This window comes from Leucoraja erinacea, chromosome 24, assembly GCF_028641065.1.
Source record: "Leucoraja erinacea ecotype New England chromosome 24, Leri_hhj_1, whole genome shotgun sequence".
Classification (NCBI taxonomy): Eukaryota; Metazoa; Chordata; class Chondrichthyes; order Rajiformes; family Rajidae; genus Leucoraja; species Leucoraja erinaceus.
Window position 1 is genome coordinate 13,497,882 of NC_073400.1, and position 13,075 is coordinate 13,510,956.

At 42.6% G+C, this 13,075-nt stretch overlaps 1 protein-coding gene across 1 annotated transcript in view; it reads left to right on the top strand.

The window, feature by feature from the left end:
• The first annotated feature begins 2,076 nt into the window (after nt 1-2,076).
• LOC129708659 (leucine-rich repeat-containing G-protein coupled receptor 6) overlaps nt 2,077-13,075 on the top strand; it is a 249,491-nt gene continuing 238,492 nt past the window's right edge. Inside the window, exon 1 of the mRNA XM_055654554.1 lies at nt 2,077-2,441. Coding sequence (XP_055510529.1) covers nt 2,185-2,441 — 257 coding nt within the window. The 5' untranslated portion in view covers nt 2,077-2,184. The remainder of the gene's footprint in view (nt 2,442-13,075) is intronic.

Here is a 13,075-nt window from a genome sequence, read left to right on the forward strand (position 1 = left end):
CCCCATGGTTGCAACTGGGCTCCCCAATGCAAGATAACCAGAACCATACAGGATTTCTACAGCCAGGAGTGGCAATTCCTCCTGGTGATCCCATTATCTTTGTTATCTTGTCAAGGTGGCCTGTCGCAGCTTCCACTCCATTGTTCCCAAAGGGTCCTTCAAGTATTAGGAAGGAACTGCAGATGCTGGTTTAAACTGAAGACAGACACAAAATGGTGGAGTAACTCAGTGGGACAGGCAGCATCCCTGGAGAGAAGGAATGGGTGAGGTTTCGGGTCGAGACCCTTCTTCAGACTGAGTAAGGGTAGAGGATTGATTCAGAGATAAGGACATGTAAGGTGTGAAAATGAGACAAAGGGGGTGGAGTTCAAGGAAAATGTAGAACAGATAATTGTTAGCTGGGACAAAGCAAGCAGATAAAATGTGAACGGGACAGTCAGATTAGTCGGATAACTGGGAAGGGGAAGGGATGGAGAGAGAGAGAAAACACAAGGTATAATTATTGACAAGATAGACACAAAAAACTGGAGTAACTCAGCGGGACAGGAATGAGTGATGTTTCTCACTCAGACTGAAGAAGGGTATTGACTCGAAACGTCACCTATTCCATCTCTCCAGAGATGCTGCCTGTCTCGCTGAATTACTCCTGCTTTTTGTGTATCTTTGGTTTAAACCAGTAAATGCAGTTCCTTCTTCCACATGAATATTGTCTTCTCTAACTTCAAGTAATATTTTATCTGTTTGCTTTGTTGTTACCTACTCCATGCTAACAATGATCAATTCTACATTTTCCTTGATCTCCGTCCCATTTGTCTCGTTTTCGCACCTTACACTTCCTTACCTCTTTATCTCCCTCGCCCCTTACTCAGTTTGAAGAAGTGTCTCCACCTGAAACGTCACCCATTCCTTCAATCAATAGATGTTGCCTATCCCGTTGTTACTCCAGTCATTCAAGTGGTTGCGTCTGAATTTCCCCACCAACCTCTGCCCAACATCCAACAGAACATAAAAATAATCACTTTTATTTCGTGAGTCAAAGATACATGTTTTTTAATGGAGGCAGCGTTGTTGTGGGGTGGAGTAAAATAATGTATCCAGAACGAAGCCAACGTAGAAGGAAAATAGGAAAGAGAGGTACAAATAAAAACGGGTATAGAAACATCGACGGGGAACAAGACTGTGGGAGGACATTTATGCTTGTGTGTGTGTGTGTGCCTGTGGTTTTGGTCACTATTCGATATCCTTGTGCTCTATAATTAACCAGGCGCCAATACCACTTAGTTGTGAAAGGCTGCTCTCCATTTCATTGTTTCAAACCTTGCACGCTTCAATAGAATTTGTATTAAGTTTATTGGGGAGGGAGTGGGGGTGGGGGAGAGAGAGAGAGAGAGAGAGAGAAACGTGCGGTTTTTTAATCTATGCAATGACTTCAGATTTATTTGACCTGAAAACACAGGACGCAGAACTTTGACATCGCCTTACCCATTCTGATCAGTCCTGACATTTCCAGCTGAGAATTCAATGCTGGCGATAGGTTTATTAGCAGCGACAAATTGCACATGTTTCTAAACCCAATCGTTTCATAAAAGTTGGCTCTGACTGTTAACTATTACAGTATTTGTGATTTGGCGCCTTTCGGGCGATACTACACCAATAGAATCGTACAGTTTGTAACCACATTCATTCGCAGGATTAATGTTTAACTTGGTTATTTTTCGCTGTACAGCTTTGTATCTGTGTAATCGCTACAGACCAAGCCTTTTGTGCTCGTGCTCTCAATTGAGAAGAAATTCCCCAATAATAATCTAAAGCTAATTATCCAATTTCTCACTTAGAATAAAATAATGCAGAGGAATAACCCATTTTTAATTATTTTCAGTGAACATATACAATGGAGTCAGCAATTTGGGAAACTGGAACTGATTTAAATGATGACAGATTTATTTTTGGAGGGTGCATGAGGGAAAATGAAATGTTGGAGCTTAACTATAAATGAAGTATTTGCGAGGCAACCCTATCGGGAATGTGCTGAAGAAATTGTAACTCCGCCCTCGACGATCAATCATCAACTTCAGTCCGCGACGTCAGCCAATAAGACAAACGTGTGTTTGCCTTGTGCTGCAATAGGTAAATGCAGTGGGAAAGAGAGGAGAAGTGAAATTTTGCTGAGATTAACACCCACAAATGTGTGTTGCTGAAACTGACATCCGCACAGACCCAACGCACGCTGGCTGCCATCAGACCACAAGGAGAATGTTCTTGTTCTGCTCGCTGTTCGTCCTCACTGCCCTTCGCTATGAGTGCTCTAGTCAGGCACTGGCCAGCCCTTCGTGCCCACCTCTGTGCCACTGCGAGGAAGATGGCATTCTGCTGTGGGTCGATTGCTCAGAACTCGGGCTTGCAACCGTGCCGGACAACCTAAGCCCATTGACTTCTTACCTGTAAGTACACGCACTGTCGACGCTCCGGTGTCCAACTATATCTCAGTCAACGTGCGCATTTCACTCTTATCCCACCTCCCCAGTCGGTTTCACTCTTATCTCACTGCCCCAGCGGAGATCTTGATGAAAAAAATCCCGTAGCACGCCGGGGAAAATAGCTGTCCAATTTTACTAAGTTGCCAAACGCGAATTGAGAGGTGCTGCTTGTGTTGTGTTTAATCGACAGCTATTCCGCAACACGTTAATCATAACTTCAACCAAAGCACACTGAGTTCAGAGAGGTTACAAAATATAGACGGCGGCGTGATGTACCTAATAAAATGATAATAATCAAGCCATGAGGTTTAATGATGGCGTACGTGTGAATGAATGCACAAATATATCACAGTGATATTATGCACTGACCGGTGCGAGGATATAAGCAGGTTGAATAATAGTGTGTTACAAGGTGATAATTGAACGCGCTGGTACAGAGGTATGCGGCAAAGAGGTGGATGGGGCAACAATTTGGATGACTCTTTTGAAAAATAAGAACGTGGGCTGACTGGCCTGTTTTATGCTTTTATTTGTTTTCTCTCTAGTTAGCATATCAAGTAGAATTGCAAATATAACGTGTCGCAAGCAACCCATATAGGTTTTGATCAAAATCATCGTATCGGAGCCATCAGCTAACGAAGGGCTCAGACGCCCTCTCATATGATCCGCAGGGTTTTATTTCGCGTATATATCTGACGCTCATTAAAATCAGTATTGAATACCTGAGCCACAAAGCTTCCTTGACTGAAGTTATTGACAGTCGGTCAATAACTGTTCTGGAGGAAGGTGTGTAAATAACATGTGTAGGAAGGAACTGCAGACGCGGGTTTACACTGAAGATAGACACAAAATGCTGGAGTAACTCGAGAACATGTCAGATAACGCATGCTCTCGTTCAGGGTATTGAAGGGATGCGATCCCTGTATGTGTGGCTCTCAGCTCGCAGAATTGCTGGGAGATTTACTGGGAGATTCTCCCTTGTCTGAACGCGATGTACTGATGGACCCTTTGCACAGTGGAATAACATCACAGTCGTGGTCGCTTGTTGCCAAAAAGCAGATTCCTGTTAAAATTAAAGTGTACATCACTTGCCTCATTGTCACGAAGGCAAACGCCAGAAAATAAATGGTATCCAAAAAAAAAGTAATTACTTGCTTCCGTCGGTTGGTTAAAAGGGAAAGGAGGATAATTTCCGCCCTGTGCTTAGAATTTTAAATAGCTGAAACTTTATATGAAAGACAAACACGCCGCAGCAACGCACTGACAAGCTCGGTAATACACGGCGCATCAGAACGCTTTTATAAATGTGCATTAACGCTGCACCTGCCAGGAACATTAATCCGGCTCTTTGCATAACTTGTAAATAGTGATCTAAATCCCAAACGTATATTGAGAGTGATCCTCCCAATTTTACTCGAGGGCCTGTCTTCTTGACGTTGTTATTTTCACTAACATTTAAATCACATTAATTGATTGTACCACACAGTATGGAAACAGGCCCTTTGGCCCACCAGGTCTACGCCGACTATCCGTCACCTGTTCACACCAGTTCGACGTTATCCATCTTGCTCATTCACTCCGTACACACTGAGGGCAATTGACCGAGGCGGGTTAACCTGCACCCCTTGGGATGTGGGAGGAAACCAGAGCACCCGGCGGTCACAGGGAGAACGTGTAAACACCACACAGACAGCACCCGAGGTCAGGATCTAACTGGGTCTCTGGCGTTGTTAGGCTGATACAATATATTTTCGAAAAACGGATCACATCGTGACGAGAAATGTGCCTCAAACGTGCCTTTGTAATTGAACTGGATATGTTTCCATCTCTTTGAACCCAGTTACGTTCTAATCTTGTGTAGGAAGGAACTGTAGATGTTGGTTTACGCCGAAGATGAACATCAAATGCTGGAGTAACTCACCGGGACAGGCAGCATCTCTGGAGAGAAGGAACAGGTGACGTTTCGGGTGGAGACCCTTCTTCAGATCCGTCTCGACCCGAAACCGCACCCGTTCCTTCTCTCCAGAGATGCTGCCTGTCTCGATGAGTTACACCAGCATTTTGGGGCTGTCTACTTTCTAGTCTACATCGGCCGGGCGCTAGCTTATGTGCAGAAACATAGAACCATAGAAAATAGGTGCAGGATTAGGCCATTCGGCCCTTCGAGCCAGCACCGCCATTCAATATGACATGGCTAATCATCAAAAATCTGTACCCCGTCCTGCTTTTTCCCCATACCCCCTGATTCCTTTAGCACTAAGAGCTAACTCTAACTCTTAGAAACATCCAGTGAATTGGCCCCCAATGCCTTCTGTGGCAGAGAATACCACAGATTCACAACTCTCTGGGTGCAAAACGTTTTCCTCGTCTCAGTCCTAAATGGCCCACCCTTTAATCTTAAACTATGGTTCTGAACTCTCCCAACATCGGGACCATTTTTCATACATCTAGCCTGTCCAATCCTTTAAGAATGTTATATGTTTCTATAAGATCCCCTCTCATTCTTCTAAATTCCAGTGAACTTACCCAAGCAACTTAAGACGCGAATATACTCTTCTGGCCTGCCTACAGATGGTCTTAGAGAACATATTTTACTGGTTGCCTGTGAGGTGCAGTTTCAACCTAACTTCCTCTTAACAGCCGGTTGATCAAAAGTACGAGACATCCCGAATAAATTAAAGCGACTAAAGATTAACGAATGGAAATAGCAAGCAGGGTTACATACGTTCAGCGATATCACCTGCCAGGAAGAGATCTCGGGTCCGGATGTCTAACGTTTCATCAAGTAATTAACAGAACAACTTTAACTTCCTTAGATGCAGCGTGGAAACGCGATGAATTTTACTTTTTATTTCCCCCATACAACTACAGTGCCCTCCATAATGTTTAGGCCAAAGACCCATCATTTATTTATTTACCCCAGTGTTCCACAATTTGAGATTTGTAATAGAAAAAAAATCACATGTGGTTAAAGTGCGCATTGTCAGATTTTATTAAAGGCCATTTTTATACATTTTGGTTTCACCGCGTAGAAATTACAGCTGCATAGTCCCCCCCATTTCAGGGCACCATAATGTCTGGGGCATATGGCTTCACAGGCGTTTGTAATTGCTCAGGTGTGTTTAATTGCCTCCTTAATGCAGGTATAAGAGAGCTCGCAGCACCTAGTCTTTCCTCCAGTCTTTCCATCACCATTGGAAACTTTTAGTGCTGTTTATCAACACGAGGACCAAAGTTGTGCCAATGAAAGTCAAATAAGCCATAATGAGAGATAAACACGAATAAAACTGTTAGAGACATCAGCCAAGCATTAGGCTTACCAAAATCAACTGTTTGGAACACCATTAAGAAGAAAGAGAGCACAGGTAAGCTTACTAATCGCAAAGGGACTGGCAGACCAAGGAAGACCTCCACAGCTAATGACAGAAGAATTCTCTCTATAATAAAGAAAAATCCCCAAACACCTGTCCGACAGTTCAGAAACACTCTTCAGGAGTCAGGTGAGGATTTGTCAATGACCACTGTCCGCAGAAGACGTCATGAACAGAAATACAGAGGCTGCAATGCAAGATGCCAACCACTGGTCAGCTGCAAAAATAGCATGGCCAGGTTATAGTTTGCCAATCAGTTTCATGTTGATTTCTATAGTGTACTGTTTCTGTGTCTTTTTTCTTTTTCTCTTTTTTCTCTTTTTTTGATTTGTATGGATTTATTGCATTGATCTGTTCAATTAATTTAATCAATCTCTGTAAAGCACTTTGGTTCAAATACTGGTTTTGTTGAAAAGTGCTATATAAATAAATATTATTATTATTATTATTATTAAAAGAGCAACCACGGTTCTGGAAAAAGGTCTTGTGGACAGATGAGACGAAGATTAACTTGTGTCAAAGTGACTTTTATATGCTGAAGAGAAAATTGATGGGGTCTAGCCCCCAAAACAAGCATAAGCTAAAAATTTCACAATTCATTGTGCGCCAGTGACAATTAGACGGATACTATACAGTTAAAACGGAACAATTATGCTCTTAAGTGATTATGTCAAAGCGTCGTTTCTCCGTGGCAGGACAAAAGATAGAGTTTAGATTATATATCAGTGCATTCAGACTGACAAGGATCTATAACTTTCTCATTCATGCTTACACTTTTTACACGACGGCCTCGTCGATTTACATACTAAATAAACATTTACTGCGTTTCTGCACGGAAGCGAATATATCGGCCCGCGGCTATCAGAAGGCTAGACTCTTGCCTGGGAAGATCAGTAAAGCTGTATAGCTGTAATTTATATTTGAGAATACACTTTGAAATTCCAGGAAGTGTACAGACAGCAGTACCACACGCACATCTTATCAATCAGTCGCTTTCGGCTTCAGGCACCGACGCAGCCTCGATCACCTGTGCATATGGACATTTTCATTTACACCAAGTATTTGAGATCTGAAGCCTTTTTATGGGTCTGGTCCCGATCCAAACCGTCACCTATCCTTATTTTCCAGAGGTGCTGCCTGATCCGCTGAGTTACTCCAGCACTTTGGTTTAAACCTGCATCTCCAAATCTTTTAGGGTCTATATTTTGAGTTTGTAATTTTAAATCGAAATCCGAATATCGTGTACGTTGCAAGTTAAATTAATCTTGATTTTTTAAATAATTCAAATGCAAAACTTTAATATTAAATTCCAAACACAAAGTGTTGGAAGAATTCAGTGGGTCAGGCAGCATCTGTGGAGGGAATGGACAGACGACCTTTCGGGATCTTTACTTTGACCCGACACGTCGTCTGTCCATTTCCTCCACAGATGTTGCTTGACCCGTTGAGTTCTTCCAGCACTTTGTGTTTGAAATTTAATATAAAAGTTTGAAAGATTAAAAAATGAATCAAGATGACCTGAACTTACAAACTACAGGAGATTTAAAATTACAAATTCAAAATAGAGACCCTCCAACACTTTGTGTTTTGCTCAAGATCCCCGCATCTACAGTTCCTAGTGCAGTTTCTCGTTTTTATTAGACATTGTTCCAAACTATCAACTTTCAAAATATTACACTGAAATGGCATAGAGTCCTTAATGATCACATATTATGCTCTAAAACAAATACCGATAACCTACTGGGCAGTATTGTTCCAACGGGCGTTTCTGGTTAATTAAGTGTTACGGTTTATCAGAAATATGGCAACGCCCCACCTCCCCCCTGTCCGAGTAGATCATTCCTGATGTGGTAAACGTGTGAGGTATTACAAGCCCCTTTCATCTCCCAAAGAACAGTTCAATTAATCGCATCTTTGCCCAATTAACAAGCACTAATTAAAACCAAGATGATCACATGTCAAAATAATTGTCTAAGTGTATCTTTAGCAACCATAGGATGCAATTATTATCTACTAACAAACATTACATTGTGATTTAGATTCTTGTCATTTACACTAAAGTGCAATAGTATTCCATGAAGCTGCCAGAGTTAACAGTGCACAAATAGTAATGATAAATCTACTAATAACTACACAATAAGTGCAAAACAGTAGAATGATGCAAGATTGAAATGCAAATCCAAATAGTGCAAAAAAAGTTCAATTATGGAATAACTGAGATAGATTCAGAGTAAGAGTACATGGCAAGATATCTGGGAAGGAGGTATGAAAGAGATAGCAGTGAAAAATATGTTTTTCCTAAGTCTGGATATCTAAGGTTTCAAGCTCCCATATCTTCTCTCAGAAATTAGAAAAGATAAAAGGGAATGGTGGAGATTGCGGGCATCCTTGACTATACTTCCTGCTTTTCTGACATAATACACCAAGGATGGACTGGATGGAATATCTGGGCTGTGTTCTCCACTCTCTGAAGGTTCAGTTGTTCATGACCAGAGCAGTTCCCATACTAGGCTGAGATGCATCCTGTCAGAGTGTGTTCTACAGTGTATGGTACCTAGTGTGCAACCGAGATGAGAAAATCATTTTTTACAGAGAGAGTGGTGAATCTGTGGAATGCTCTGCCACAGAACGTAGTTGAGGCCAGTTCATTGGCTATATTTAAGAGGGAGTTAGATGTGGCCCCTGTGGCTAAAGGGATCAGGGGGTATGCAGAGAAGGCAGGGATGGGATACTGAGTTGGATGATCAGCCATGATCATATCAAATGGCGGTGCAGGCTCAAAGGGCCGAATGGCCTACTCCTGCACCTATTTTCTATGTTTCTTTGTATCTTTGGAGGTTCAAGAGAATCCTCATGAACATGCCAAATCTTATCGGATATATATGAATGTAAATAAGCTGAGACTTAGGTTGCTGATGATATGAATGCCTGAGAACGTGAAGCCATTGACCATCACTATAGCTACTTTGTTGAGGAGGACACCCACTCACTTCCTTAGATCTACAAACAACTCTCATCTTGCTGACATTAAGGGCTAGGTTGTTGACCTGACACCATGATGCAAGATTCTCTATCTTTCCTCTACATCATCTCTTCGGTATTGTTGAACCCAGCCGACAACATTATGTTGCGCACTAGGTACCATCTGTAGATGGTATTGAAGTTCATTGATCTAGCATTTGCATCAAAGCCAATTGTTACTAAAATTAGAAGACCTGAGAGCCTGAGTCAGGTTGAGCAACGGAGGAGGTGGTCTTCCACGATATCATTTTCACATTGTCCCTCAATCAGTCATGTGGTTCACCTAGGCTGAAAATGTAGCAATTAATGTCCATGCCTGTTTGTCCTTGAGCAGAGGGTAATGTGTTCTCTTCTTGAACCATGACAATAGTCATAGCCTCAGAATAAATGGACATACCTTTAGAAAGGAGACGAGGAAGAATTTATTTATTCAGAGGGTGGTGAATCAGTGGAATTCATTTTCACAGAAGGCTGTTGATGCCAAGTCAATGGATATTTATAAGGTGGAGATTGACAGATTCTTAATTAGTAAGGATGTCTGGGGTTATGGGGATAAGGCATGAGAATGGGGTTGAAAGGGAAAGATAGATCTACCATGATTGAATGGCAGATAGACTTGATGAGGCAAATGGCCTAATTCTGCTCCTATAACATGAATTTATGAACTTATACATTTGGTGAAGGTTCTACTACAGTGTTATTATTAGAATTTTGACTCGGCAACAGTGAAGGTTTTTTGATATTTGTCCAAATTATTGTGTGATTCAGAAGGGAGTTTACACAACCAGTGAGGCTATACATGGTGTTTTTGAAGAATTTGAGTTTGAGGATTCATGAAGTGTACTTAAATAAACCTGGGCAAATTATTCTGCGGTGCGTCTTGTAGATCTGCAGTCTCAGTGAACAAGTGGCAGGGAATTAATATTTCTGTAGGAAGGAACTGCAGATGCTGGTTTAAACTCAAGATAGACCCAAAATGCTGGAGTAACTCAGCGGGACAGGCAGCATCTCTGGAGAGAAGGAATGGGTGACTTTTCTGGTTGAGACCCTTCTTCAGTCTGTGGAAGGGCCTTGACCTGAAACGTCACCCATTTATTCCAGCATTTTGAATGAATGTTTGTGTCGGATGAGCTGCCAATCAAGCAAAATGTTTTGTCGTGGATTACAGTGAGATGCTCAAAGATTGTTTGGGATGCATTCATCCAAGCGAGTTGAGAATATTTCATCATGGGCTTTATCCTGTATCTTGTAAGTGAAAGAAAGCATTGGGAGTGTCCGACCGCATGTCATTCATACTGAGTGCCCTGCCACTGATTTGCTTTGTAACCAGTGTTAGCGTGTTTTGGCTACTGATGATCCCAAGATGATTGAAAGGAAGTGATTTGACAGTGTTAATGCTAGTAAAGGGTGATGTAGCTGTTATTGCTGCTGCATCTTAGCTCCAGGTACCTGGGTTAAATGCTTGTGTACTGCTTGGGTGAGGTCTGCTGCATGATCTTACTGGCTTGTATACAAAACAAAGCATTTCACTGTACCTAGGTACATGTGACAAAAAATTATAATTGAATCATTGAATAGACCTTGTGTTGGCTGTGCGGAATTTGCCCACTATCTCTGTGACTGCATTAATTTCTTCTGGGTGCTCTGGTTCCCTCCTGCATCCCTAAGACATGCTGGTAATTAATTTCCCTTGCAACCACAAGTAATGCTACACTTGTCACTTTACCTGCCCCCTTGACTCCATTCAAGGACACAAGCAGTCTTTCCAGGTGTGGCAGAGGTTCACCTGCACCTCCTCCAACCTCACCTATTGCATCCGTTGCTCTAGATGTCAGCTGCTCTACATCGGTGAGACCAAGAATAGGCTTGGCGATCGCTTTCGCCGAAGACCTCTGCTCGGTTCGCAATAACCAACCTGATCTCCTGGTTGCTCAGCACTTCAACTCCCCCTCCCATTCTGAATCCGACCTTTCTGTCCTCGGCCTCCTCCATGGCCAGAGTGAGGACCACCATAAATTGGAGGAGCAGCACCTCATATTTCGCTTGGGCAATTTGCACTCCAGCGATATGAATATTGACTTCTCTAAATTTCAGGTAGTCCTTACTTTCTCCTCCCCTTCTCAGCTCTCTCTCAGCCCACTGTCTCCTCCTCTTTCTTTCTTTTTCTCTCCCCCCCCCCCCCACCATTCTGACAGCACCTGAGGTCAAGATCGAATTCGACTCTCTCGCACTGTGGTCAGTAGCTCTACTACCTGCACCACTGTGCCACTCTATCATGGGCGTGTATGAGAGAAAAATAAATTCCAGGGATGTAAGGAAATAGAGAGAAGGAGAATGTGTGGAAATATAGAAACAAAGAACTCCAGTTTATACCAAAGATAGACTCTTTTTCAGACTGAAGAAAGGTCCAGACCCTAAATGTCAACCATCCTTTTTCTCCAGCGCTGCTGCCTAAAGTGCTGAGTTACTCTAGTACTTTATCTATTTTAGGAGAACTAACAAGATTTCACCCCTGGATGCTGGCATAGACATGTTTGAGGAAGTGGCCTCTCTCTCCATCCGTTTAAATACATGAATATGATGCAAAGGTCAAGGGCAAGTTGTTCTGCTCTCCCAAGTTGGAGTTGACCATCCGCTGCCACTTGAATGATAGTTCCTATTTATCAGCCCCGCTTGAATATTGTTCAAAACTGTTTTAATATTTGAATATATGTCCTGTAGAAAGCATTTTATTGGGAAGCATTACAACATGGTTTGGGAACAGCTCCATCCCAGACTACAAGCAATTGCTGAGTTGTGAACATAGCCCAGACCATCACACAAACCAACCTCCCTTCCATTGACTCCATCTACAATTAACGCTGCCTCCGCAAGGTCACCAGCATAATCAAGGACGTCACACCCTGGTGGTCACTCCGTCTCACTTCTCCCATTGGCTAAAGGTATTGAAGTGTGAAAACGCACATCTCCAGATTCAGGAATAGTTTCTTCCCAGCTGTTACCAGGCAATTGAACCATCTTACTAACAACCAAAGAGCTGTTCTGAGCTACAATCTACCTCATTGGAGGCCCTCGGACTATCTTTGATTGGACTTTATCTTGCACTAAACATTATTCATGTTTTTCCCTTTATCATGTATCAGTACACCGTGGATGGCTTGATTGTAAACATGCATTGTCTTTCTGCTGACTGGTTAGCATGCAACAAAAGCTTTTCACTGCGCCTCGATACATGTAACAATATACTAAACTCAAACTCGAAATGTAATAATTCACACACATCAGTAAACATACCCACTCTGTTTACATGTGCGGAAAAGTTCATTGATGAAGATTGATCCTGGGGCATTCTTCCCTTGCACTCCTCCAACAATGTTCTGGGCATTTGATGACTAAACCAAACATACTCCTCTTTCATTGTGCTAGTGATAACTCCTGTTGTAGAAAAGACTGTCCCCTCGTAGGCAGATGTAATTAATTGCTTAACTCAATGTTGTCCAATTGCTCTCACCTCCCCTCTGAAACTCAGTTCCTTTTCCAGTGTAGACAAAGGAGACTGCAAATGCTGGAATTTTGAGCAAAAATAACAGCTAGAAGAACTCAGTGGGTCAGGCAGCATCTATGGAGGGAAATAGACATATTCACATTTTGCTTGGGCATCTTGCAACCCAATAGTATGAATATTAATTTCTCTAACTTCAAGCAACCCTTGCCTTCCCTCCATCTCCGTAGCTCACCCATGCTAGTCATCCAACCTTTTCTGCTTGGTTGGCCTGCTTAATTTCACTGTTTGTATCCACTCATTATCACCTTCTCCAGAGCCAACAATGGACCATTGTGGACTCCAGCTTTCGTTGATCTTCGTTGCTGACTTTGATTTGTTCTTTCCATACCTTTGATTCATTTGTTCTTTCTACCTTTTCATACCTCTGGTTTCCTTCTCCCCTGACTCTCAGGCTGAAGAAGGATTTTGGCCCGAAACGTCTCCTATTCCTTTTCTCCAGAGATGCTGCCTGACCCAGCTGAGTTAGTCCAGCATTTTGTGGCTATCTTAGTGGCGCTGTTACAAAACTTACCTTCATTAGCGCTGCAGTTCTGCCACTGGTCGTGTGCGCGACTTTGGTGGGGGGGGGGGGGGGGGGCGGGATTAAAATCCCGTTTTCTCCTGCCTGTCGGAGGCCGATTTCCTCGGGCTGCTAGCTGCTG